Source organism: Ursus americanus, chromosome 2, assembly GCF_024610735.1.
Source record: "Ursus americanus isolate L20-20 chromosome 2, mUrsAme1.1.p, whole genome shotgun sequence".
NCBI classification, from domain to species: Eukaryota; Metazoa; Chordata; class Mammalia; order Carnivora; family Ursidae; genus Ursus; species Ursus americanus.
This window is the reverse complement of record NC_142128.1, coordinates 31,819,351-31,846,458: the sequence shown is the minus strand read 5'-3', so window position 1 is coordinate 31,846,458 and position 27,108 is coordinate 31,819,351. Positions and strand designations below refer to the sequence as shown.

Here is a 27,108-nt window from a genome sequence, read left to right as displayed (position 1 = left end):
CACTTCTGTACATCCGAGTTCATACAGAGCTCAGGGAGAGGGTTCTACATCCATCCACGTGAACTTTTGCTTAGACCTTCTAACTGGGTGATGTTTTGCTCTGCATTTATTCTCGGTTTTCTGTTTCGGAAAGCTTTGATTGCGTATGGCATACTCTAAGATTCACTGGGAGTTAAGTGGTGATCAGAGGAAGCAGTGACTTTATCTTGGGACCCTCATTTCGTGGGTTCGAGTCCTTCAGCAGAAGATGAGGGGGCTGTCCAGGGTGGCGTTCGATCATACCGCATCCTGGGTGGGCTCTGATGGATGCTGTCTGTCAAGTGCTGCACGCTCGGGGGCTCCCATCTCTGGGCTCCCGGCTGTTGGCGTCTGTAATGCGCTCTCTGCGTTTCCTCGGCAGTAGAATCCTATCTCAACGTATCTGTCATTTTTGTGGATGTGAATAATCCAAAGTGAATAAATAAAAATTAATGTTTGGATTTGGATGCTAATTTAACTTCCAATTAGGTTTTGTTTTGAGCGTTATTGAAATTAATCTGTGCTCCTTGAACACATTCCACTTATTGGCAAGGTATGGTGGCCCCCAGAGTACAGTTGGTGGTTGGTTGGGGATCAATTCAGAAGATGGATAAACCGTATCAAGATAATGGAAACGTTTTCTTTAAAACTTTTTGCTTTTTTAATGACAAAATGATATCTGGACATCATCCAGATCCTGAAAAGGGAAAAATACTTCAGTCAAAATCCTGCCCCAAACAAACCAGTTTTCTTTCTTTTCTCTCTTTTTTTTTTTCCCCTTCTAGACCCGGTCCATTTGCATGTAAATACTTTTTAAAGGGTGCTGAGCGGGGAAACTGAGTTTGAGCTCCTGATGGAGCACCCTTATTTCAGGAGGAACTTGGGCTTTAGGATTGGGCAAGCTTCAGTTCCAAGTCTGACTCTTGGCTCAGGAGCTGTGTGACAGGGGGCATGTCACTTTGTCCTTCGGAGCCTCTGTTTTCTTATCTGTAAAATGGGAGTGGCGATCCGTCTATCTCATGTTTATTGCCTGGACTGAGATACAACTCTGTTTCCCACAGGATGGGGCATGAGCCTCTGGCAGCACACAGGCATCTTTGATTTCTCTTAGAAAGCCTCCTGCTTTCTCAGGGAAGAACTTCTTACTTTGGGGCCATCCTCCTTCGGGGAGGAGCTTTGATTCCCTGCTGGCACTTGCGAAGCCCCCTTTCTAAAGAGCCAGCATTTGGCTATACACAGTATACCTTTTTCTTTTCTGTTACTTATTTTTACAACAGCAAGAAAACACTGGTGTTCCCTGCCCTGAAGCGGTATACAGTTTCTTTTAAAATAAATTTATTTAAGTTAGAAGTTAGGGGTGCCTGGGTGGCTCAGTTGGTTAAGCGGCCGTGTTTGGCTCAGGTCATGATCTTGGGGTCCTCGGATTGAGCCCCACTTTGGGCTCCCTTCTCAGCGGGGAGTCTGCTTCTTCCTCTCCCTCTGCCCCCCTGTGTGCTCGCTCACTCTCTCTCTCAAATAAATAAAATCTTAAAAAAAGGAAGTCAGTAACACCAGCATGCTGTACTTAAGTCCTAAATTGGGCGGATAGTATGTGGGTTTGAATCCCTGCTCTGCTGCCTCCTGGCTCTTGGACCTTCGGTGGGTCCTTTACCACCTCTGAGCCTCAGTTTTATCATCTGTAAAAGGGAGGGAAACAATAGGATGACCTCGGGGTCGTTGTCAAGTTCAAGTGAGATAATATGGTCAGAGCCCTTAGAACAGCATCTGGCACATGCAAAGTACCGTGAATGGGTTAACCAGAAGTGTGTTTCCAAACAAGCAGTGGCTTTTGGGAAGCACGTGGCTGGTGTTGGTAAAGTACAGAGTTTCTGACTTAGGGCGCTGGGCTTGTTTTGATGACTTAACAATGGTGGTGTTAATCGTAGTCCCGAAGACAAAGTAGGAGGTAGCCTTTTTCTGTTTCGGAAATAGGATTTCTTGGGGCAGCAACTCTCAGGCAGCTTGACGATAGCGTCTGGCGCGATTCCAAGGTTCCAATCCCTGTGTTGACTTCCCTAGGCCAAGCCCAGCATCCGGTGCTTCATTAAGCCCACCGAGACGCTAGAGCGCTCCCTTGAGATGAACAAGCACAAGGGCAAGAGGCGGGTGCAGAAGAGACCCAACTACAAAAACGTTGGGGAGGAAGACGAGGAGGAGAAGGGGCCCGCCGAGGATGCCCAGGAAGACGCTGAGAAGACTAAAGGTACTGAGGGTGGTTCAAAAGGCATCAGGACGAGTGGGGAGAGTGAAGGTGAGTGCGCCCGCGAATGCCACCCTGCCGCCTGTGCCGCAAGCCAGGCTATCCCTTGTGTCTGGTCCCTGTTGTGTGTCCGTGGACACTTCTGTCCATTCCCGACGCCGGTGTACCTCATTCTGTGGACCCAGCCCTTCCCAGGCAGCTGTGGGCAGGTCGCCTGCAAGGCCTGCCCTCATCACACGGGTGACCCGGAGCAGGGTTCTTTACTCAGAGCCCCGTGCCTTAGTATCCCCATCAGTAAAAAGAGGCTACCAGAGAGTATTTACTTTGTTATCCTGAGAATTGAATGAGTGGATATGTGTGCCATGCTCGGAGCAGTGTCCTAAGCATTTGCTGCTCGTACTCCTCTCATCATGTTTATTGCAGGTGGTTATTCCCCGTCACCTGCGGTTCTGATTTTTGACATGAGTCATTATTTCCAGGGCGCTGCAGGGAGAAAACCCGTGTTTAATGAGATTACATGCCTTTAATACGATTATGTTTTTTTGGAATCAAATAAATCAAATCTCATCCCCTAGATTCTTAAATTAAGATTTGCCCAAAGTCCTGTCTGTTGAGAGTGAGGTACACCGGGGTTTGGTGCACACGTGCTCAAAAAGCAGAATCATTCAGTCCTCTTTTTGGTTCGTGTTGGGGATGATTCTGGTTTAATTTCCACCTTCCTCTGGCTTAGATGCTCACACTTTCTCGATCTGGAGAGCAGTGTCTGCTATGGAATGAGGCAGGCTTCAGCTTTGCAGGCTCTTGTGTCAGGGGCTGGGTGCACAGCCACACAGATGGGGTGTTTGGCCACAGCCCCGGGCACTTGGGGTGGGACAGGGGACAGGGTAAAAATGGGATGCGGGCTCTGCTTGCTGGACGTGAGCTCCCACCATGCCTCGTGGGACGGACATGGGCTGTCCTCAGCCCCCACTGTGGGCTGTCCTCCTGGGCCCCGGGGCTGGTCGTGGCTGCTCCAAAGCCAGCAGCTGTCATTGGCCCATCAGTCTGGTCTGTGTGAGTCCCTAGTCCGGGGGGGTCTGAAGCTGGAAAATGGAGTAGCTGTAAATCAGTGACTGGGAACTCATTTGTTTTGGGGAGTTTGCTACGATTATGGAGCCAAAACCTGTCCCCTGTCCCCACCCTGCTGGCCCCATTCTGATTTTCCTGGCAGTTCTCAGGGAATGCCACGATCCCATTTTGATAAGTATAACCAAAGCATCTCTCTGGTGCCACCTGGCCCTCTTGTTAAGGCTGAGATCCCCAGCATGCTTTTATTTCTGTTTAAAGTGCACAGGAAGCATTTTGGCATCGGAATTCTGTTTGGCTCAGGACACGGATGCCAACAAGTATGACTTTGGTGGGGAGGTGAGGGGCAAGCGCAAGGTAAGCAAGCCATCTTAGTTGGCTTATTTGCATCTTTTTTCTTTTTCTCTCCTTTTTTTTAAACTCAGGAGAAAACTACACAAACCCTGGGGTTTAGTTGTCCTGTGGCCATACTGGGGGAAAGGAGGATTTCACCCCATTTTGTACTCTGTGTTCTTGACGATTTTGTTTGGAAAGATGCTACCTCTTTCATTCCAATCCTTTTAAGGGCTGCTCTCTAGCCAGGCCTGGCCATGACTAACCCTGGTGTGGACAGGGCAGGCTTGGCCGCAAACGCACAGTCAAGTGAGTCAGCCTGGCGGCCGGTCCTGGTATGCGGGGCTTCTGTGGTTCGGCCGGGCTGCTATTCCAGCTCACCGTTGGGATTTGGGTGATGACTCCCGAGATGCCAAGCCTGCCTGTCCTGTGCCGGGGGCAAGAGGAGAAACATTCACCAGCCTCCAAAACCCTGTGTTCCGAGTGCTTACTCAGCCAGATTGTACCAGACAGGGCCCCGGGATCTCCCCCAGAGGTTTGCTTGAACAGTTGATGCTGATGTTAGAGCTTAGTCGAACATGACTCTCAGCGACCCCTCCCCCCTTGACATTTTGGTGCCTTCCTATTTTCTCGAACACACATTAGTCATTCCAAAATATTATGGACCTGTCATCTTCCCACCCAGCTCAACATAAATAAATACAGCCCTCACTGGGCTGTCCAGCAGAGAGACACCTAACTGGGCAGCGGCAGCTTTTAGGTGAATGATGTCTTTGATCTCTTGGTTATTCTCAGGTTTAAGATGCAGCTGCTGGGTGTTCTCTCCTCAGACTGTGTTTGGGTGAACCGGTGCAGCTGGTAGCTCCCAGGACTTGGAAGGGTGTCAGGCCACGGTGTCAATATGGGAGATGCTAAGAGACGGGTTACCGGCTTTGCGGTCACGTCTAGGTTTATTGTGAGCCTTCAGTGGTCTCTCCATGCTCTGCACCTCAGTTTCCCCGTCTGGAAATTGAGTATAAAAAATGTAATTCATGTGGTGCTTTTTTTTTTTTAATGAATATATATTAGGATTCTTGTGGTTGTAAGAGTTAGAAATTCAACTCAGACTGGCTTAAAGAGAGTGATTATTGTGCACGTCGCTGGACTGAGCAGGGCTGGCCCTGGGTGTAGATGGCCATCGGCAGTGCCCAGCTTGCATCCTGCCAACTTAGCCCCGAGTGGAGAAGGAGCTGCTCCTTCCCATCAGCTGCAGCTCTAGTCTGGGGGCCGATGCTCTGTGACTCGGATGGGCTGGCTCGCCCACTGCTGTAGGAGGGGTGTTCTGTGCCGACCGGCCAGGCTTGGGTCACTTGTTGATCCTATGATGATGACTCCCTCAGTAAAAACTAGGGTGTGTTCATCAGAAGAAGGGGGCACAGATGCTGAGCCAGCGGAAACAGCAGATGCTCTCCGAGAAAGCCGCAGTCTTTCTGTGTGCTCCTTATCTCCCTCGGGGCTGTTTGGATGTGGCCGTGTGCCTCTTCTCCCCTCCAGATCATTTTTTCTCTAGCGGGCTTCTCGCCCTGTCCCTGGATTTAGAGGCTCGTTGACATCCTGCTTGTAACAGACAGGCACCGGCGACTCTTGAGTGAAGAGATGCTGGCACCCATTCCCCCTCGCAAACCCTGCCATCCCCACGCTAGCGGGGAAGTCTGGCCTTCACAAGGCTGCAGAAAGCACAGGCGTAAAAAGGCGTGTGGTCACAAGTCACAATTTTGCCATGACCTGATTTAAATGTGGCATTAACATGCTCTTCTTCTACAAATGCAACCAGAATTCACACCTCCTCCACATTTAAGCCCAGACAAGGAAGTAGTGTGAAATGAGTGTGCGCCTCTGGACCCTCCCTCGGCTTCAGGTCCCAACTGAGGAGTGACTCATTCGGAAACCAAGAAAATCACAGGGCCCCTAACTTTGCAGAAATTACACACTAAAGGATAAAGAGGGGTACCCTAGTGCCCGTGGCCAAAGAAGTATTCACTCGATGCAAGTCAGTCTGAAAGGACAGCCGTCTCTTTTTGGAGTCACTTGGAGGAGTGACTTAATACACAGACCTAGGACCAGAGAATGAGTTGTTTGAACTTCTTGTTTGAAAAATAGGGTTTAGTTTTTGGTTTTTGCCTATGGAAACGTAGGCACCGATTTCATGTCCTCAGATGGAAAACCTGCTCTTCTCTTGAATCCCAGCAAGGGCACAGGGTGAAGAGAACAACACTGACTTTGAAACTGCCAGGTCAGCTGGGAGTTGAGGGGTGCCCAGAAGTTGGGAACCCCAGCTTTGCCTTTTTTTTTTTTTTTTAAGTTTCTATTGAAGTGAAGTGGAACCCTGGCCTCATTTCTGGCTCCCTTTGCAAAGACAGAGCCAACCCCACGGCTGGCAGAGTTTCCTGATTGGGATGAGCCATGGATTAGCCATTGGGAGGTTGGGGTCTGAATCCTAGACCCTGGAAGGGCTGCTCCTGAGCAGCTCTGTGACCCTGGGCAAGTCATTGCTTCTCCACCGATGGGGGAGCTTCACGATGCCCAGCCCTCAGGTTGTCAGAAATGAGACATTACTGTCTTAGCACTCCACTGTGTGACCCACGAGCATGAAAAGGCAGCCTGGCCAAGGCGGAGAGCAGAGTGAGGAACATGGAAGGGGCGTGTGTGCTTGGGCACCCCCTGCCCCTACTGCGAGTTTCCGTGAAGCCCAGCTCTGTGTTCATTTGTATAATGAATTAGTGAGGTGGGTGAGAGGGTGAGCATGTGTGTGTGTGTGTGTGTGGTTGGGGGACAGCAGGAAGGGAGGGAGGAGAAGAATTAGGAGGCTGGCCTGCCGTTGTAGAGAGGTGGGAGTGCCACCTTTTCGAATGGGCTTAACTAGTATAAGGAACTTCCCAGAAAAAAACATTTTAAATTCTCCTTGTGCTGTTCAGTCAAGGAAAACAACAAAAGAAGAGGTTCCCCTAAATCCTCCGCTCATACACACCCTATTGTTGCCAGGTGCTCTTTGCCTCTTGAAATTCTGCTCCAGAGCCAGCCAATAGCATGCAGTCCTTCCCCTATTTCCTAGGTAACCAGCAAGGGCATCTTTCTCCTCCTTCCCTGAACGGTCTCGATAGGGCCTTCTGAGTCTCCCCTTCCCCCTTTTATTGTCTGTCCTCATTTTGATTCCTGGAATGTAGAATACAGAGGGCACCTCAGAAAATCCTTGAATTTGTGAAGTCAAAGACTGTTGGGAGGTCATGCCTGCCATTTCCCTGAAAAGCACTTCATTTACCAAATATTAATCAGATTAGAATGTACATCATCCTGGGCAAGTTGATGGATTATTGCTGTTATTTAAAAAATCAGAGTGTCAGAGCATCGGGGAAGCTCCCGGATCTGGCCAGAGTTGTCATTTGAGGGGGAGAGGTTGCCATCCTCGGGTGCCGAGGGCCCTCCGGCCTCTCCTGTACATGCACGCTACTGTGCATCCCAAGCCACCATCCGTCTCCACAGTTCTTTTCCTCTCCCTGAACTGAGACTCCGTCCCCACTCAACATTAACTCCCCATATTCCGCCCGCTGGCAACCATCTTTCCATTTTCAGTCTCTCTGAATTTGACTGTCCTAGGTACTTCATAGAAGTGGGCTCATGCAGTATTTGTCTTGTTGCGACTTGTCTTACTTCACTCAGTATCATGTGCTCAAGGTTCCTCCGTGTGGTCACACGTGTCAGGAACTTCTTCCTTTTTGAGGCTGACCAGTATTCCATTTTTTGGATAGGTGACATTTTGCTTATCCGTTCACTCCTTAATGGACACTTGGGTTGCTTCTGCCCTTTGGCCATCGTGACTAGTGCTGCTATGCCCATGGGTGTGCAGATCCTCTCCTGCTTTGGGGGCTTTTGAGGAAATGATAAGACACTGAGGAGGGGTGGGGCCTGTGAAGCCAGAGGAGCTGAGGATTTGGGTTCCCACACCCAGCTGCTCAGCCTCACAAGGATGTTCCTCGACTCCCAGAGGCTCAAGACTCCAGTTGTGTAAAGGGGTCGTACAACCCACCAGGCTGGGGTGCAGGAGCCTTCAAGATTATGGGCCCCAGGGCCTGGTGCTGGGACTGTAACCTCACGTATGCTCCTTTCCAGGACATGGCTGATGGGCCGTGCCGGGAGAGGGGCCCCCAGCAGTGGGACAGAGGCCCACCTCCTCAATCCCTCTGCACCTCAGTCTGCCCTTCTGTAGAATGCAGACGCTAGGCCAGGTCAGCATTGCCTGAGCTGCAGGATACGGGGGTGGCTTTAGATGGGATGGGGCGGTGAGAACATTCTTGTTGACATCAGCTCCGGGCAGCCTGACGTGCTGTCCTTCACGCCTCCCTCACGTCCCTGCACCCTTCTTTCCCAGCACATAGCAGGCCTCTCTCCTGGTTGTTCCCTCATCACATACACATTCACACTTGCTTATTTACACTGGCTTGTATGCTTAGAGGGGTAATGAGAACCCTTTTTTTTTAATTTGAAAATAATTGCAAATTTATAAGAATTTGGAGAAACAATAGTATAAAGAACACCTGTTTACCTTTTACCTGGTTTCATCTTTTAACATATTATAGCCCATTTGCTTTCTTATTTATGTTTCCCCTCTGTACACACACACACACACACACACACACACACACACTACACACACACTTTTTTTCTGGGTAAGTAGCATCCATCCTGTTGCTTTGCTCCTATACGCGTCAGCACGCAGTTGCTAAGGATCAGGCATTGGCTTTCATGGCCCCAGGGCAGCCGTCCACTCCAGTGTGGGTTTCTGCTTTTGCTGTTCCAGTTTGTCCGTCAGCCCAATAATCTCCCTTCTAGCGTATTTCCCCCACCAGTACAAAATCCAGTCTGGGGTCAGGTAGTGTGCCTTTAATTGTCGTGTCTCTCTGGCCTTCGTGAGTCTGGAACATTTTTCCACAGCCTTTTTTTTACAACAGTGACATTTTTGAAGAATGCAGAACCTCTCCTCCTTTGTTTTAATAAAATGTTCCCTATTCTGTCTTTGATGTTTTCTTTGTGATTACATGGAGGTCATGCATTCCTGGCTGGACTGTGGTGTGGGTGGTGTCATGTCCTTTTCAGTGTGTCCCACCTGGAGGCACGTGATGTCCCCCTGGACCTCATGGGTGACATGAATATTGGTTACCTGGCTGCGGTATTGCCCCGTCTTTCCGCTGTATAATTGCTTTCTCTTTTCTTTACAACGAATTTGCAATCTGTGGGGAGACACTTAGAAATAATGCAGATATGCTGTGCCTCATTCCAGTGCCCTGGGAGCTGGCATCCAGTGATGATACCTGCCCGATCCAGTCTTTACCAGACTGGTGGCAAAATGTTGATTTTCCAATGTCAGCACTCTCTCTGTGTTTAAAAGTCAGCCCTCAGCATTCCACTGTAAGCGAGAGTCCTCCCTTCTCCCCATTTCTTTCTTTATCAGTTCTTGGCACAGACTCAAGGATTTCAGTTTTTAGTGGTTTATATTTCATTACTGATTTAATTCATCTGATGCTCAACTTGTCCCAGACTTGGCCATTGGGAACCCTTTTCTGCTGCCTGCTGTGTCCTTGCGCTAAGCTCCCGTCATTTCTTTTGAGCAATCCTTCTACTTTCTGGCTTGATAAGGTATTCTAGGTTCATCCTGGGACGGGTGGGGAATGCCCACCCACGGGATGAGCCACTTCTCTGACAAACCCTGCTTCCTCTCAGTGGACAGTGGTGTTAGATAAGGCCAAGATCTGGCTGCCAGAAGTGCAAATGGCTACCGCGGTGCTTTGCTTTTTGGCCCTTTCAATGGACAGATCTAGAAAACAGATGCGTGTATATACACAAAATATACATTTACTTGTGCATGCACATACATACGTACAGACATGCGTATGCATATACGTATTTTAGAAGTCACGAATGCATGCCAATACCGCCAGTATTCATACCAATGCAGAGCAGTTCCCAGAGGGTTCTTCCTTGCCTTCCCCCATTCCAAATCTGTGTGTCCCTTCTTCAGCGAGAGCCTTGGCTCCCAACAATGTCAACATGTTCGTGTGCTCAATCCTATAATACATCTTAAAAAGCTTCAGTTTGTTTATTGTTTAATAAACAAGAGTTCAGGATGGTTTGCAATCCCCCCAACCGTGCATACTTCACCTGTCTCCCAACCGAGGGTATAGAGTCGAGTATGGTGTGCTTAAAGCTCCTTGGATTAGTCTGCCCTTTCTTTGTTCTTTATTCCCCGTCAGAGTAGGTATTGTATTCGTTTGAAAAAAAACGTTCGTCCTTTTTTTTTGGGGGGGGGAGTGCAGTTAGGGTTCTTCCTTCCCAGTTTTACAGATTTAATTTCTTTTCTTTTTTTACTATATGGATTATTAACAAACTTAAAACCATGCAAAAGGGTATGTTCAAGAAGTGTCCCTTCTTCCATTTTCCATCCCATATTCCCCTTCCTCTGGTAGATAACCAACTTGATTGCTTTCTGGAATATCCTTCCCACGTTTGTTTTCTTAAGAAAATGCCGATCTATAAATGTTTTCTTATTCTCCCTTCTCTCTTACTCGCAGGGTAGCACAGTCTATGCGCGCTCTCTTCTCTTGGCTTAGCGGCTTCTATGGAAATCACTCCATATCAGCTCACCGCAGTCTTCCTCGTTCTGTCTTACAGCTGCGCTGTGTGTGTGTGTGTGTGTGTGTGTGTGTGTGTGTGTACCAAAGTTTATTCAACCGATCTTTATGCTTGGACAGTTAGGTAGTTTCCAATATTTTGCAATTATAAGTAATACTTCAGTAAATACCCTTGTGTGTGTGCATTTTTATATTGTGAAGGGGTGTATCTTCCAGATAAATCCCTGCAAGTGGGATTGCTCAGTTGAAGGGTATAATGGTGATTTAAAGTTTCCCTTTTTTTTTTTTTTTAAAGATTTCATTTTTTTTAAGTAATCTCTGCACCCTGTATGGTGCTCAGACTCACAGCCTCAAGATCACAAGTCGCACCCTCCACCGACTGAGCCAGCCGGATGCCCCTAAAGTTTACTTTTAAAATGTATTTAAATCAAAAAAAAATAAAAGTGAGATCGGATAAAATGATGAGGTAAATAACAAATAGTACAGGCGACACATAGACCTGGCAAACATCCTAGAGCCGGGCAAATGACTGAAGTGGGAGCAGAACTGAGCTGGGTTGTTGCCGCAGTCCCTTCAAATTCCAAAATAGAAACCCAGATGGGATGGGGGCTTATGGTATACTGTAGCAGGTTCAGATGGAGCCCCTGGGAATTCATCGTCAGAGCTGAGTCCTGGCCTCAGTGACCGTCCATGGAAATCCATGCACGCGAGCCCACTGATCTGCTTTCCTGGGTGGCGGCAACATGGCGCATGTACCCTGGCAGGGAGCAAGCCTGCACCAAGACAGGCATGTATCAGCAGGGCGGTGTGGGAGTGGGGGCCCAGAAGGCTCTGCAGAACAGTGCCGGTCGTTGTTGTCTGGCATAAAGAGGAGGTTCACTTCGACCCTGAATCACCAGGAGAGGAAAGGTCAAATCTTCTTTGGCATGCTCTTTTAAAGATGACTGTGGAATGCATTTTAGAATGGTGAGAATCTAGAGAGACCCTCTCCCCAAAAACTTACTACCCCCCCCCCCCGCCCATGCCCACATGGCATTTTGCATACAGTTTCAGGGAGTTGACAGACGCTAGGTAAGAATCACTACTTTTAAGAGTTGTTTGGACAAAATTGTGAAAAAGAAGAGGGCAGGGGAAACCTGCGTTGGCACTGGAAAAACTGTTGTACGTTCATCTAGAGAATTAATCCCCTTGGAGCAGCTCGCTCTATAGCTGTGCTGGCTGGATGAGGATAGGGAGGGTGGGATACGGCTGTAGGAACCAGGGTGACAGAACCGAGGTTCAGAAACCTCATTGTGTGTGGAGAGATCCTTGTGGGCCTGGTCCTGCACGAGGAGGGACCCAGGAGTGGGCAGAGCAGCAGTCCTGGCTTTTGCTGCTACTTTTCTAGCTATATTAATTTGTCACTATGCTTCTGGGTTTCTGTTTCCTCATATACAGTGTGCAGGACTAAACCAGTAGTTTTTAGCAGTTCCATGTGAAGCTCCAGAATTCTAGAAAGGAGTGCAGGAGGAAACCCGCGGCCAGGGACGTTTGGGAACCCACCTACCCTTTACCCAGAGCAGCTCTGCTCCCATCTGTGGTGGTGTGCCACGGGAAATTGTCACTCAAAATTAATATGCCACTCCTTAACTGAGTTTGGTGAGCCCTAGACTGGATTATCTTTAGCGGCTGTCTGCTCCAGTATTCTGATTGTCCAGGGAGATTAAAAAGGAATAACCACGTCACAGCAGGCGTATTCTCCAGGCTAAGGCACTAGGGCTTGGCCCTGTAGCCTTGGGGAGTCCTTGGAGCTGAGTTCCTGCCTTGTCAGCCGGGATGGGAGGGAGGGGAGCTCGCAGCAGGACAGGAGGTGTGTCAGAGGTCCCCGGGTGGAAGCCCGAGGCTGGCACCACAGTCCTGCTTGGTAGTCTTCAGAGCTTTTTGATGGCATGTTCTTTCGGTAAACACAATCAAATAAATGTCATTTAAGCACACATCTCCCCAATATAGTTACATTTATTGTAAATTACACATATTGTATTGCTGTGCCAAGGTTAGATACAGTCACAAAACAAACAAAACAGATTGTTTAAAGATGAGGATAATTGAAAATAAGAGAGGTACTGCCCCGTGAATCATCTCCTCTCCCCGGTGGGGGCAGACTATCCGCACCGCCAAGAGGTCAGGCTCGTCGGGAGGCAGCTGGAGGAGGGCGGTGGGGGTGAAGGTGCAGGCGCAGGAAGGAGCAGTGGTTCTCAGACAGCAGTCTGCGCCCCCACCAGCTCTGCCGAGACCATGCTGCTCAGACTGCTGTTTACTCAGTAGCTCCCTGTGAATTGACTCACTCGGTTTTTTTCCCTTAAATTTCGCCTTCTCCTGTGCAGTGATGGCCACAGAACAGGTTTTCTGTGCGGTTAGAATCTTTTAACGCACATTAAAATAAATAGAGAATTATGCAAATAGCACATTTGTCCGCACTGCACTTGAACCTCATGGGTCAGCCCCCACCTGTGTGATGGCCCCGTGGGAGGCTCCAGTGCACACTGGGAGGAAGGGGCTGGTGGTCCGGGACCGGGTGGATGGGTGGGTGGTGCACTCCTCTGTGCTGGAGGACAGTGGCAGGCGCAGCCGTGCCTAGTGAAGTTTCAGAGGGTGGTGGGCACGCGCTGCCTCCCGTGAGAATGCTGTGCACACTGAGCGCAGACTGGGTGGGGCCCCGGGCCACCCGCTACGTGTCCTAGTGGTCGTGCGTCACTGCCAGCCCTGCCTGCCACCAAAGCCTCCCACGCTGGGCTAGCCCAGACATCCATCTGTCCATCCCGTTAGTGAGCACTTGCCGTGTACCGGGTGCTGGACTCGACACTAGAGTTCCTGTGGAGAGCAAGACAGAGAAGGCGGCTTCTCTTATGAAACCCCATTCTAGTGGGGAAAGGCAGGCAGCACACAAACCACAAGTAGAAAATAGGAAATGCAGCCAATCATAAATGCTATAAAGTAAAATCGAGATAAGAGGGGAAGGATCAGATTTATCCAGAAGAATTCCAAATAATTTACGTAGCTACTCCCTCCAGGAGATAGACCATAACTCCTTGCTCCTTAAGTATGGGCTGTGCTTAATGACTTGCTCCCACAGAGCGTGCAGTGAAAGGAGGAGGGAAAGTAACTTTCTGGTGGAGGAATCTGACCAGCATTCACTTGGCCAAGTGGTGCAGACTTGACGTTGGCGGTGGTTGGGCTGCGTTGGTAACCTGCACCCTCGCTACGGTGGACTGCGAAGGGTACTTGCCCTGTATGGGCTTCCTCCCAGAAACCTGTACCCCAGTCTAATGATCAGGAAACATCAGACAGACTCAGATTGAGGGACATTCTGCAACATAACTGACCAGTTCTCTCTCCTTAAACCGGAAGGTCACCAGAAGCAGGGAAGTCAAAAACTGTCCAGGCAAGAGGAGCCTGAGGGTACATGATGACTAGATGTAACATGGTCCCCGAGACGGGATCCTGGAATGGAAAATGGACAGTAGGGAAAAACCTAAGGAACTATGAACGAAATAGGGATTTTTGCTAATAATTTAAGGAGGTAAAGGAAAAACCAGTGCATTGGGAGTCTGAGAAGACATCTCTGAGGTGGTGGCATTTGAGCTGGGCCTTGAAGGATGTCATTGAGTCAGGCCAGGATAGGGGAGACCAAGGGTGAAAGCATTCCAGGCAGAGGAAGCAGCCGTGTAAAGACCCTCGGGCAGAAATCAGCTTGGAAGAAGCTCAGCACAGGTGGAGAGGAGTGCTGGGGGGAAGGCCAGGCAGCAAGGTCAGAGGTGGAGAGGGGCCAGGCTACACAAAAGGCTGCCTCAACACTGGGGACGGCATGTGGGTTTCATATCCGGTGGGATGGGAATGCAGTGGAGAACTCTGACCAGAAGGGCAACCTGAGCTAATTTCCACTTAAACTCACTTGGGTCTGTGTGGAGAACAAACTAGGGGGTAAAGGAAGGCAAAGCCAGCTGGGAGGCCTCTGCATGAGTCCAGGGGAAGATCATAGATGGCGGGGGCCGGCCAAGTCCCGGGAGTCCTCCCATCCCTCCAGATACAAGTACAGCTTCACACGTCAGCGTCCTTTCCCCCCACATCTGTCTCCTGAAGATGGGGGAGATGACTTGAACTCTGGGTTCCAAGAACTAGCTGTTTGAAGGTCCACACCTGCACGTCGGAGAACTTGGACCAATAGCTGACCATCTCTAATTGATCTCTGTTGGTTCCTACCTTCTTCTGAAAACTAAAAACGTACACCATGCTTATGTCGGTTGCTACAAGTGGCCCTTATTTAATTGGGAAAAATACAGCGAGGTTCCTAACCTCCCTCTGCCTTCTGGAAGTTGTCAGGCACGTCAAAGCCTTTTCTAGAGTGTAAACAGTTTGAGAATCTTCTCAGTGAATTAGGTTATGTTTTATTAACCACATGTCATTTTTTTCCTCTGCTGCCTCAACTCCTCTGGGAAGGAAGTGTGGTGTCAATAAAGTAAACTAAGTGCCTTAAAAAACATCGTGAAATAAAATAAATTACTGCAATTTGCACTTTTTTATTAAAATCAGGGCCACATTTCTTGGCGTTGCCGAGATGAAAGGAAAGAGAGGTTCTGGCCTCCGTCTTCTTTCTCCCCAGCTCGTTGCTGATGCTCTTCTCACTGCTGGCGCGCCCTTGCTGGACGCTTTGGGAGCGGTCTACTTGGCCTCTGTCTCTGGGATAATGTGTCTGTAAATCTAGGGCTGTGAAGCCCTCCAGGCTCATCCCCGTCTCTGTATTTGCTTCTAGAGATAGAGATGGTGATCATGGAGCGCGGCAAGCTCCCTGAGTTGGCGGCCAACACCTCTGTGCAGGAACAGAACACCACGGATGAGGAGAAGAGCGCCGCCGCCACGGGCTTGGAGAGTGCGCAGTGGAACAGGTGCCACCGGCGGGCCCAGCCCTCCTGCGCTCGGGCTGGTGCTGCGGGGGGCGGGGGGTGCCCGCAGGCCAGCCCACCAGTTGGGGAGAGGGCTGCTGCTCCATGGCTGGGATGAGGAGATGGGCTGAGCGGTGAGGGAGGGTGCCTTGGCTGGGGTACCCACCAAAGGTAACCCGGGGCCTCTTCCCGCCGCCCAGATGGCCTCTTCTGCCTCTCAGCAAAATTGTCCTGCTTCCTGCTTTTCGCTTCTCCAGCCCCTCTCAGGAGACCACAGGGGCAGAGCTGGCACTGAACTAGGGAGTGCTCACCCCTTGGAAAGGGAGACTGAGACATGGCGCCACCTCCCCCAAGCCCTTTGGTGGTGGGCCCTGTCCTAAAGGGTGTGGGCCGCCTCACAGCCTTGTCCTGGCCGCCCCTGGCAGTGCTCTGCTGCTCCCAGGAAGGATCCCCTTGGAGGCCACATTTGGAACTCCCTGTCTCATTCATTCACTGCCATGCTACCCTGCCGTCCGTAGGGCCTGCCCTCATGACTCAGCCAGCGTGATTTCATGCTGCTGTCCACCTTGGGCTTTTTGCCTGAGTGTTCATTTCATTGATGGCCTGCTGAAGCTACATCCTCTTAAACCTTCAAGATGCCACATTTCCTGGAAACTTGCTGCAGCACCACCCCTTCCAGAGTGGGACTGGGTGGAAGGCTTCCAAAGTGTGCAGTGAACTGTTAGGAGGACTTTTTCATTTCAGAATTATTTCCTTCCCGAGCGCCCCGCAGCACAGACCCCTGCCGTAACCTAATCCCACTGTAGTGCGAATAAACGCCCAGCAGCGGGGTTTCGGGGTTTCGGGGTTTCGCTGTGAGCCTACAAAGCATTCCCTTCCTGACCCCTCGGGGCAGAGTGGCTGAAACACACACACGCCCCATCCTATTTATGAGTCCAGCTTGGAGTGTTGGAGCACACCAGTTTTTCCCTCCACCTCTCTTTGCTTGGCACATGTTTCCGTTATCTAACAGTCAGTATTAATTTCTATCAGATGCACAAGGGAGCCGTTTTTAGTTGGGTTTAAATTAAAAAACACCCGAGTGTGGGGTGGGCTATCAGTTGTTGGAACTTACAAAGACGGTTTTGATTTTGTGTGGCAGCAAAAAACATAACTCCTGAAGCTCTGAAAATTCAGGAAATCATTCTAAACACAGAAAGGGAGGGGAAAACGACCTTTGTTGCTTGGCAGAGCGTTAGTGAGGATATGAATAATTGGAAAAACCACGAATGACTGGTGGGGGGGGTGCATCAGCAAATGGGGTTGCATCTGTTTTAATAGAATAGGAGCTGCTACTTTTAAGTGAATACTCTCAGGGTGTGTTGGGTTTCTTAGGATCTAATACATGGAAACAGCACCTATTTTACATAGTACGGTAATACTATAGCTTGGCTAAAGGAAGAAAAATAACCATGTATTATTTAAAAAAGCGAACAGATGAAATGTGTTTGAATGTTGGGTTGAGACTTCTTTTTTCTTCCTGATTTTTTAGTAAAGGAGAGGGCTTTTCTTAGAGTTGATTGAAATTACTTCTTAACTTTCGGTGACTTTAACTGGCATCTTCCACCGTGTGGCTTATAATGGAAGCTGATCCTTGTACCTTGAGTTGGCCTCACACACAGCTTGTGGCCCTGGGACCCTTGGGCTGGGGCCCACCTTGGCTCTGAGACCACATGCCAAGGAGAGACTGGCCCAGGTGGAAAGTTGCCTTCTCCTTTGCGAAGGTATTGAATTGTTGGTTGTCAGCAACACTGCCACAGGCTTCTCTCCTCCCAGTTCGGGGCCCTGAGCAGGGCGGAGGGTGCTCTGGAGGAAGGAGGGGCCAGTGTGTTCTCCACGACATTAATTGGATCTTGACATTGGTCCACTTGTCTGAAGACACAGCATAGTACAAAGTGGAACTATTCTCCTATTCCTCGTACCATGGGCTGTTGTCTGCACTCAGGGTTAAACATAGGCCTAAGAAACAAAAAAATGTCTAAAGCATTCTTTCTTTTCTTAAAAAAATTATAAAAGTAACACACATGCAGAAAATGTAAAAACATTTTGAAAAAAGCATAAAGAAGGGAAGAAGGTCTCCATGATGCCAGCATTCAAAGGCAGCTGTCACTAACATTTCAGTTATTTCCTGCCAGTCATTTCTCAGTGGGAATTGTACCCTCCTTGTCCCCAATACTTACACCAGACCATGCCTGTCATTCGTCTTTTTTTTTTTTTTCTAATACCAAACCCCGGGCATCTTTTTCGCTTTGCTGTACACTCAGAAAACAAAATGCTAATGGTTTCATGCTACTTCATCTCCTAGAAGATGTTATGTCCACTCAGCCCTCCCTCTGCGACTGGGCGTTTGGTTATTTGCATTGCTCTCAAATGAAAATACAATCCACATTCCAGGTGGCTGGTTTACAAGAAAACGTTTTCTACTTCATCCCTCTCTTAATTTGGAAGTGTTATTGCCAGGCACTTGCAGAAACTCAGATCCACACCTGGCAAGACTATTCGTGCATCTGAAAGGTGCCCCGTCTGGGGCAGGGAGGATCTGGGGCCCTGGGGAAACAGCCCGGATGTGAATGTCCCCTTTAAGGAAGGGCTCTTCCTTTAATTTCCCAGCGTCATGTGTTTATTTGAAATGTTACAAGAACGTTTGCACTTTCTCTTTTGCACTTTGCAGTTTAATATTTTGAATCACTGCACCATTCATGGAATTCAAGTTTTTTAAAAGTATGAAAGGTGATGCAGTGAATAGTCTCCCCGTTTCTCTGCCACACCTCTCTACTCCCCCTGGACGGTGATGTTGATAGTGGCTGTGTGTCCTTTAGGGGTTACATGTGCCCTCGGTCTCTCCTTGAGGTGATCTGCTTTCTTGGCCTCAGCCCGGCCTCCACAGAGGCGGCAGCAGGCAGTCACGGGCTCAGAGCCTTCTGCCAATGGGCCAGACCCGTGCATATTCTGTTATCCTTGTGATGAAGAATCTTTCCAGGCCAGGCCCTTCACCTGGAAGGGCAGCATTTGGGGTGTGTAGTTTGCGATATTTGCAGCCACTCTCTAGACCTCTCCCACAAAGCATCAGAGGTGAACCCTCACATCGATTCTTACCCGTCAGGGAAAGTCAGTCCAAGAAGTTGCTGGGCCAGGACCTGCCAAAGTGGGCTCCTGGAGAAGTGCCCTTGGAATGCTCGAAATAGAAATCTGGTCCCAGCTCGCATGTGCGGGCACCCTTCGCACTGGGCACCTGGTCCTGTGCTAAATGCCTTTCCTTCCTCGTTTCACATTGAAGCCCCCTGGGAGCCCTTCCTGATGGGGAAATGGAGAGGTTCTAGGTAGCTAACCCAAGGGTTCGCGGCTCAGAAGAGGCAGAATCCGAACTAGAACCCAGGCACTCTGGCTCCAGGGCCCACGTCCTGAAATTGTTTGGACTTGTTGGGGCCTTTTCTGCTATTAGCCTACTACGCCGCCCTGGTCTTCATCCTCTTTTTACTTTTCAAAGTGATGATGTCGTCCATCTGTTCTCTGCTGTGGGAGTGCCCCAAGAGCAGGGACTTTGCATCATTTACCCTCCGTGTCTGGAAGAGCTGGGCCACGATTGTTGAGTGATTAAGCAGTCCATTCCTCAGTTTCCCCTAGAGCTAGCTTCCCATGGGCAGAGCCTGTCCTCCACGCCCGGTGCTGGACGGGGCGCTCAGTGGACTCACTGCATGCTGGTGGCAGAGCTAGACAAGGCAAAGGCAGCCAGCGCTCTGTGTGTAGGTGGGAGAGGAGAGCTGTTCACTGTGTGTGCCGAGAGGCTCATGCGCGCCCCTCCTCTTTTCCAGACCCTTCCTAGATATGGTCTACCACGCCCTGGACAGCCCAGATGATGATTACCATGCGCTGTTTGTGCTCTGCCTCCTCTACGCCATGTCTCATAACAAAGGTAAGCCTCCTCGCCTCGCCTGCCTTCGGGGCATCCCTCTCTGCCTTGTGGAACCAAAAAAGAAAGCCGCTTTCCTTGAGGAATGTCCTTTCTGGTTTTGGCAAACTCCCACAAAACTTCTCTTCACCTTGTTAGAATTTCTCAGGTGCTTTTGTGCAGACCAAAGCCACAGGAATTGGTTACTCAGGCAGTATGGGTGGGGTGGGGTGGGAGGGAAGGTGCAAGTGACTGTCTAACCCAGCATGACTCCATTCACGCTGTGGTTTGCTTTCGACCCCTGGCTTTTACGACTGGCTTAGTATCCGACCTCTCTTTCTAACATCAGAACTGAAATCAGTCAAATTGTAATCTTGGTTTTGCTATTTATGATAGCTGATGTTCTTGCCCTGGGTTGAGGGCTAAAATAGACTCTGGGCAGATTGGGTGGAAGCATAGGTTTCCTTTCTGAAGAAAGGTGTGGTTCTCTGGCTTCCCCCGTGGAGGCAGAGTGGTCAGGATCAGAGTCCTGGGGAGCTGATAGACCTGTTGAGGATTCATTCACTCACTTCCTCACTGGGCACCGCCGCTGCTGTATGCCCCCACCTGGCTTGACACGGGCAGTTTCTGAAACCTCCACATCAGAAGCTCTTCAGAGAGTCGAGAACATTCTTCCTGGCCACTGTCCAGACCTGACCTTGGCATAGATGAGACTTTGCGGCAGGTGATGTTTTAGTAGGTTTTTCATAAGCTGGGAGGTAGGTGAAGGTGGGTTTTACTAGACAGCCTATGTCTAGAGACATTTAAAAAGCACTCAACATAATAAGTATTTATTCTTAAATCATTAATCCTGATAAATAAGTGGACTAGTGGCAAAAGAATATGTGGTGAAAAAAGCCTCACCTCCCATCCCTGTCCTCCACTCTGTTCTTTAAGGTGGTTCATCTTAGCATTTTCTTGTGTGTCTTTTTAAAGGTATCCATGCAGGGGAGCCTGGGTGGCGCAGTCAGTTAAGCATCCGACTCAATTTCGGCTCATTGATGATCTCAGGGTAGTGAGATCGAGCCCCACCTCAGGCTCCAGGCTCAGGTCTGCTTGGGATTCTCTCTCTCTCTCTCTCCCTCCCCCCTACCCCCCGCCTGCTCTTGTACCCTCTCTCTTTAAAGTGAATCAATCAATCTTTAAAAAAAAATAAAAGATACCCATGCAAACCCAAGTATGAGTATATATGATTTTATTTCTACGACTGTCCCCCACTTAAACATTTATAGAGGTATCCCTTATTGTCTGTTCCTGTCCTGTTTCTCACATCATCATGTGTCCACACATCATTTCACGTCTCTGGAGAACTGCCTTTTTCTTTTTGTTTTTTTAAGATTTTATTTATTTATTTTGAGAGAGAGAGAGCATGCAGGGGGAGGGGCAGAAGGAGAGGGAGAGAGAGAGAATCTCGAGCAGATGCCATACTGAGTGTGGAGCCCAATGCAGGGCTCGATCTCAGACCCTGAGATCATGACCTGAGCCTAAGTCTTAACCAACTGAGCCACCCAGGCTCCCCTGCCTTGTTCTTTTTGATCCTTTGTCTGGCATCAGTTATTCTGCCGTCATCCCCTATTGAACGGCATGGAAACTCTTCCCAGGATTTGCCCTTATGACTAGGATACACCCTGATGGCTCTTCTCAAGGTAAGTCATTGTGCTCACATGCAAGTCTGTAGACCCAGCTTAAGACCTCTAAAAGGAGCCCAGCGGGCTCTGAATCCTGCTGACGTTTTCCTGCAGTCTCGTTCACCCCCATGTCTTCTCTGATCCCCTCCAGCTCCTGGCTTGGTGCATGACACACAGGAGCCCTCGGTTTCTGAGCGGAAACAGAACTCCATGAGACTGACCGGCTCCCGTCCAGGGATCGCCCACCACTCCCCTGGCCCCTGAGTTCTGTACTGTCTGCATCTGAGCTCCTGCTGGATGCATGCTGGAGACTCCTACCCAGGTGTTCCAATACCACCTTGAAACACTACGCTCATCCCCCTTCAGTATACCCTGACCTCATCACACTTCCTGCCATTTCTGGTTCAGTTGAAATTGCCAACCAAGGTTGAAACTGCCGTGACCTTTAGTTCCTTCCCTCCTTTGATCCCAGCGTTTAGTCATCAGGTTTTGTCAGTTCTCCATCTTCAGCCTGTCTAATCAGCAGAACTTAACTGAGTGTGACTTGGTGCCTGGTCCTAAACCAGATGCTGGAGGTGAGAACTGGAGGCATGAGAGCAAGAGAGATCTGGGCACGTCATTCCAGTGGCCATTATCACAGCCTCCCAAGGGGTCAAACATACCGGCCATTTCATAATCCATCCTCCGTAGCACTGCTAGGTGATCTTCCATAAGACTGTGTTGACGACATCCCTCCCCTGTTCAAAAACCCTTCGTGCCTTCTCTCCCTTAAACCCCACTCTCCTCTGCCTACCATTTTGAGTATCCAGATGGCACCCACCATGCCAATTTGATCTGGTTCCTCTGACTTCCCTTCACAGACCCTTGGCTCTGGGTTCAAATTTTTATCTAGTGATAGAACTCTTCCATAGAGATAAACTTGGGGATGCTGTCATGGTACTCACTGAACTCTTTTAAAGTTCTTCTGGTTACAAGCAACAGAAACTACTTCTCATTAACTTAAGTAAAAGGGAAAGTCTATAGGAAGGCCCCTGGGGCAGCTCCCAGGATCCGAGAAGTTGCTGAAAAGCTGAGGGAAGGGCAGGAACCAGCCAGCTCTGGGGACTTCCCTCAAGGTAGATTGTGATTTGGCCCCAGCAGATCCCCAGCTGGGAGTCTGTCTCTGTTCAGGTTTCCAGTTCTTGGGCACGAGATCTGATTGTTACAGGTTGGTGGTGTGTCTGACTCTGGAAAATGCAGTTATGGCTGGGGGTCAGGTTACATAGCACAGACTTGGCCCTCAGGGGCTCAGTCCCTGTCTGGGACTATTCCCAAAGAAATGAGCTTCCTTGGAACCCTGGAAGCCACTGCAGTCAGTGCCAACATGCCTACCTGTTCCTGGCTAGTCCTCTACGTTCTTGTATTCATTTGTGTTTCTTCCTGCCATTTTCTCTCCCCCAGTGTTATCACTTGCTGAAATTTTGCTTGCCTGTCAAGGGTGTGCTCAGAAGTGTTTTCTGATCCCTTCAGGTGATATTCACTTTGGTTGGTACATTCTAATGTGGCAGGCACATTTTATACATTGCTGAATTTGATTTGCTTAAAATTTTCTTAAGGATTTTTGCATTTATGTTTGAGAGTCATATTGGTTTATGGTCTTATAATTCTCTTGTTTTATTTGCTTTCAGGGTTACACTTGCCTTATGGAATAAATTTAGAAGTATTTCCTACTCCTGGATTGTACGGAGGAGTTTTTATAGAACCAGTATTATTTCCTCCTTAACTCTTTGGTAGAATTCACCAGTGAATCCATCTGGGCCTAGAGTTTCTTTGAGAGGGGTTTTTTTTTTTTTTTTTTTTTAAGATTTTATTTATTTATTTGACCAGCAAGAGAGGGAACACAAGCAGGGGGAGTGGGAGAGGAAGAAGCAGGCTCCCAGCAGAGGAGCCCGATGTGGGGCTCGATCCCAGAATGCTGGGATCACGCCCTGAGCCGAAGGCAGACGCCTAATGACTGAGCCACCCAGGCGCCCCTGAGAGAGGGTTTTTAACTACTCAGGTTCTTCAATAGATACAGGGCTAATGAAGCTTTATTTCTTTTTGTGTGAGCTTTGATAGCTTGTGTCTTTCAAGGAATTTGTCATTACATCTAAATTGTCAAATTTATTGGCATAGATTTATTCATTGTATTCCTTTATCATCATTTTAATGTGTGTAGGATCTGTAGTGATGTCCCCTTTCTAATTCATGGTATTGATTGTTTAGGTCTTCATTTGCATTTTCCTGATCAGTTTGGCAGAGATTTAACAATTTCATATCCTGCTGATGCTCAAAGAATTGTCTTTTGGTTTCATTGATTTTTCTTTATTGTTTTTTTGTTTGTTTGTTTGTTTTATATTTTATTAATTTCTCTTCTTTCTTTCTTTTTTTTTTTTTTAAGATTTTATTTATTTATTTGACAGAGATAGAAACAGCCAGCGAGAGAGGGAACACAAGCAGGGGGAGTGGGAGAGGAAGAAGCAAGCTCCCAGTGGCGGAGCCTGATGTGGGGCTCGATCCCAGAATGCGGGGATCACGCCCTGAGCTGAAGGCAGACGCTTAACGACTGAGCCACCCAGGCGCCCCCTCTTCTTTCTTACCTTCAACTGCCTACTTCAGATTTAATTTACTCTTCTTTTTGTAGCTTCTGAAGATGGAAGCTGAGATCATTGATTTTTTAAAAATGATAATCAGTTTATTTTATTTAAATTAATGTATAGTGCGTAGTTGTATGAATTTTAGCACAGGTATGAGTTTGATCAGCACCACCATAATCAGGATACATTATAATTCCATCAGCCAAAAATTCCCTTGTGCTAGGGCTGCCTGGGTGGCACAATTGGTTAAGCATCCAGCTCTTGGTGTCGGCTCAGGGTCATGAGATTGAGCCCTATGTTGGGCTCTGTGCTCAGAGTGGAGTCCGCTTGGGTTTCTTTCTCCCTCTCCCCCTGCCAAATAAATAAAATCTTTAAAAAAATTCCCTCATGCTATTATTCCTTTTCAGTCATACCCTTCCCATACCACTCATTGATTTTTAAACTTTTTCTTCTTTTGCGATAAGAGTTTAATGCTGTAAATCTAAGCACTGCTTTTAGGTGCATGCAATAAATTTTGATATATGTGGTTTTATTTTTATTCAGTTTAAAATATTTTATAATCTCCCTTTGATTTATTCTTGTCTGTTGTATCATCTGTGTAATTTCTAGTTGTTTCTGTCATTGATTTTTCTCCCGGTTTGGGTTTTGGGCTCTGTCCTGGGTCATGGTTAAGTTACTTGGAATCAGTTTGATCCTTTCGAGGCTTTTATTTTTTTATTTTTTTATTTTTTAAAGATTTTATTTATTTATTTGACAGAGAGAGACAGCCAGCGAGAGAGGGAACACAAGCAGGAGGAGTGAGAGAGGAAGAAGCAGGCCCCTAGCAGAGGAGCCTGATGTGGGGCTCGATCCCAGAACACCGGGATCACGCCCTGAGCCGAAGGCAGACACTTAATGACTGCATCACCCAGGTGCCCCTTGAGGCTTTTAAAAACTTTTTTGGTGCTGGTCCTTTGGTCTCAGGCTCACTTGGCCCCACTACTGAGTCAGTCCCTTTCTGAGGATTATACTTGATGGGCCATGGTTGGGCGGTCTTTCCATGCTGGCTGCTGGGAACAGGAACTTTTCTCATCCTGTTTGAGCCTGGGATTATTCCACCTGCTTCATTTCCGAAGGTCATTCCCTTCCCTCACATGCATGCGAAGAGCAGGACTTAGCTGACGCCTCAAAGGACCCCTCTCTAGCTCTCTGTACAGCCCCCTCCTCTCCGGTCCTCTCTCCTCTCAGTTCCAGTCATTCGGCCCATCTGAGCTCCAAACTCTGCCTTCTCATCTCAGAGAGACCTTGGCCTTTGTTGGGGGTTTCTCTCTCTCTGCTGAGACCTGGAAGCTCCCTCCAGATGAAGCACTTCCTGGGCCCACTGCCTTCGTTTCTTCTCTCACCGGGCACCACCCCCTGCCCTCCGTGCTGCTTGTTGTCCTGTCCAGTGTGTCATAATCATTGTTTGATGTATTTTGTCCAGTTTTCTAGTTGCTTGAATCAGGAGGGTAAATCTAATCCATCTTGGCTGAAAGCCATGGTAGTTGAAAAAGTTTTATCATGGTCTAATTGATATACAATAAACTGCACACATTGAAAGTGTACACTTTGATAAGTTTTGGCATTTGTATACACCCAGGAAGCCATCACCACAGTCAAGACAGAGTACGTATCCATCACCCCAAATATTCCCTCCTGCCCCATTGTTACCCCTCCTCCCTGTCTGCTCCTCACCCCTCTCCCCAAGCAACACTGAGCTGTTCCCTCTCACTGTAGATTAGTTTGTCCTTTCTAGAATTTTATGTAAATAAAATCATGCAATATGTACTCTTTTTTTGGTATGGCTTTTTTCAATGTGCATAATTATTTTGAGATTCATGATGTTGTTCTGTGTATTGGTGGTTCATTTCTTCTTACTGTTGAAAGCAGTCCATTGTGTGAATGTACCACAATTTTGTTTATCCATTCATCTGTTAATGGGCATTTGGCTTATTTCCAGTTCTTAAGCATACGCTACTAGGAACATTTATATACAAGTCTTTTATGGACATATATTTCCTTTTTTCTTGGGTAAATACCAAGGAATAGGATGGCTGAATCATTGATTACTGTAAATTTGTTTGTTTTTAAGAAAAACTCCCAGGGACGCCAGGGTGGCTCAGTCGGTTAGAGCATCTCTTGATCTCAGGTCTTGATCTCAGGGTTGGGAGTTCAAGTTCCACATTGGACATGGAGCCTACTTTATTTAAAAAAAGAAAAAAACTGCCAAATTCTTTTACAAAGTAGCCGTATAATTTATTTCCCATCACCAGTCTATGAATGTTCTGGTGTCTTCACGTCCTTGCCTGTACTTGTATGCCCATCTTTTTAATGTTATCCATTCTAATAGGTATGTAGTAGTGTCCTATTGTGGTTTTCATTTGCGTTTTCCTAATGACTAATGATATGACTTTCTTTCTGTGTTCCCCATTTGCCATTCTGCATGTCTTCTTTGGTGGAGTATTGTTTCAAATCCTTCGCCCATTTTTTCATGGGTGGTTCATTTTCTTACTGTTGAGTTTTGAAAAATTTTTTATATGTTCTGGGTACAAATCTTTTATCAGTTGAGTATTGCAGAGATTTCCTCCCAGTCTGTGGCTTGTCTTTTCATTCGGTAACAATGTACTTTGAAGAGCAGACATTTTTAATTTCCATGGAGTTCCTGTGGCACTTTTTATATCTCATTTTCTCTCCCATTTTTTTCTCTCCCATTCTGGACTGCCCCGTTTCTGGAGGCAGAGACCACGTATCTCCCGATGGCCCCCTGCAGTACCCAACTTAGCGCCTGGCCCCCGGTCCGTGCTCGGCTGAAGTGTGCTGACTGCTTGCCTCTCAGCCTCGTGGCAGCTTGGCTGGACTGCTCTTTCTGGTGGCTTGTCCTTGGGACCTCAGCCGGGAAGGTGCTATCTTCAGGGTGAAGGTGCCAGGCTCCAGAGAGCCAAGGGGCACGTGGGTGAATCCTTTGTCATTCTGGTGACTGCCTTTCCTGATGGGCTTCCTTCCAGGAGCCCCGACCTGGGTGCCAGGGTGGGAAGTCCTCGCACCCTGCAGCGTTCCCTCATCCAGGGCTGTGCCCCAGAGGGCCAACCCTTCCCAGGTCGTGTGGGGCGAGCCTCCCTTTCTTTCTTGAGATCTCCTTCCCTCCCCCTCCTCCTCCTTCTCTTCCTCCTCGACATCTAAGAGGTTTCTTCTTAAAAGAGTGGAAGTGTATAATTGAGGGAGTTTAATTCCTTCTTCCATTTCCTGCTGTTGCTGGTCTTTTATTTACAAACTCAGCCTTCTAACCAAGATTTTTTTGAAGCCTTATTTATTCGATGCCAGTTATTGTGGTTAATATTGAGAACTCAGTGGTGAACCAAACTCATGCTTTCATGGAGGTGAGTGTGGCTGCAGTGGAGGGAGCAATGCGAGAGGGGTGGAAGGTACAGGCAGCATGGCAGGTGAGCAGGGACCCGTGGCGGGGACCCGTGGCGGGGACCCGTGGCGGTGAGGAGCTTTGACTATATTCTGACGCAGCGGGAGCTCTCAAGGTTGTTCAGGCAGGAAAGCATTGTGCAATCTGTGTGACTTCCGTGTTTACCTTCTTTTGAAAGTGACTGCTTTGTCTAAAATCGCCTTTGGTTCCAAAAGACTGCGTCGATCCT

The 27,108-nt window shown here is 48.4% G+C and overlaps 1 protein-coding gene across 8 annotated transcripts in view; it reads left to right on the top strand.

The window, feature by feature from the left end:
- Positions 1-27,108, top strand: part of CLEC16A (C-type lectin domain containing 16A) — a 201,455-nt gene that overhangs the window by 47,944 nt on the left and 126,403 nt on the right. For 7 of the 8 annotated variants that reach the window (XR_006777240.2, XR_006777241.2, XM_045784363.2 and 4 more), the window contains exons 10-12: positions 2,077-2,308; positions 15,107-15,239; positions 19,088-19,188. Coding sequence is in view for 6 of the 8 variants with exons in the window: in XM_045784363.2 (XP_045640319.2) it covers positions 2,077-2,308; positions 15,107-15,239; positions 19,088-19,188 (466 nt within the window). In the remaining 2 variants the exon portion in view is untranslated. The remainder of the gene's footprint in view (positions 1-2,076; positions 2,309-15,106; positions 15,240-19,087; positions 19,189-27,108) is intronic. The other variant, XM_045784362.2, reaches the window with a different exon arrangement.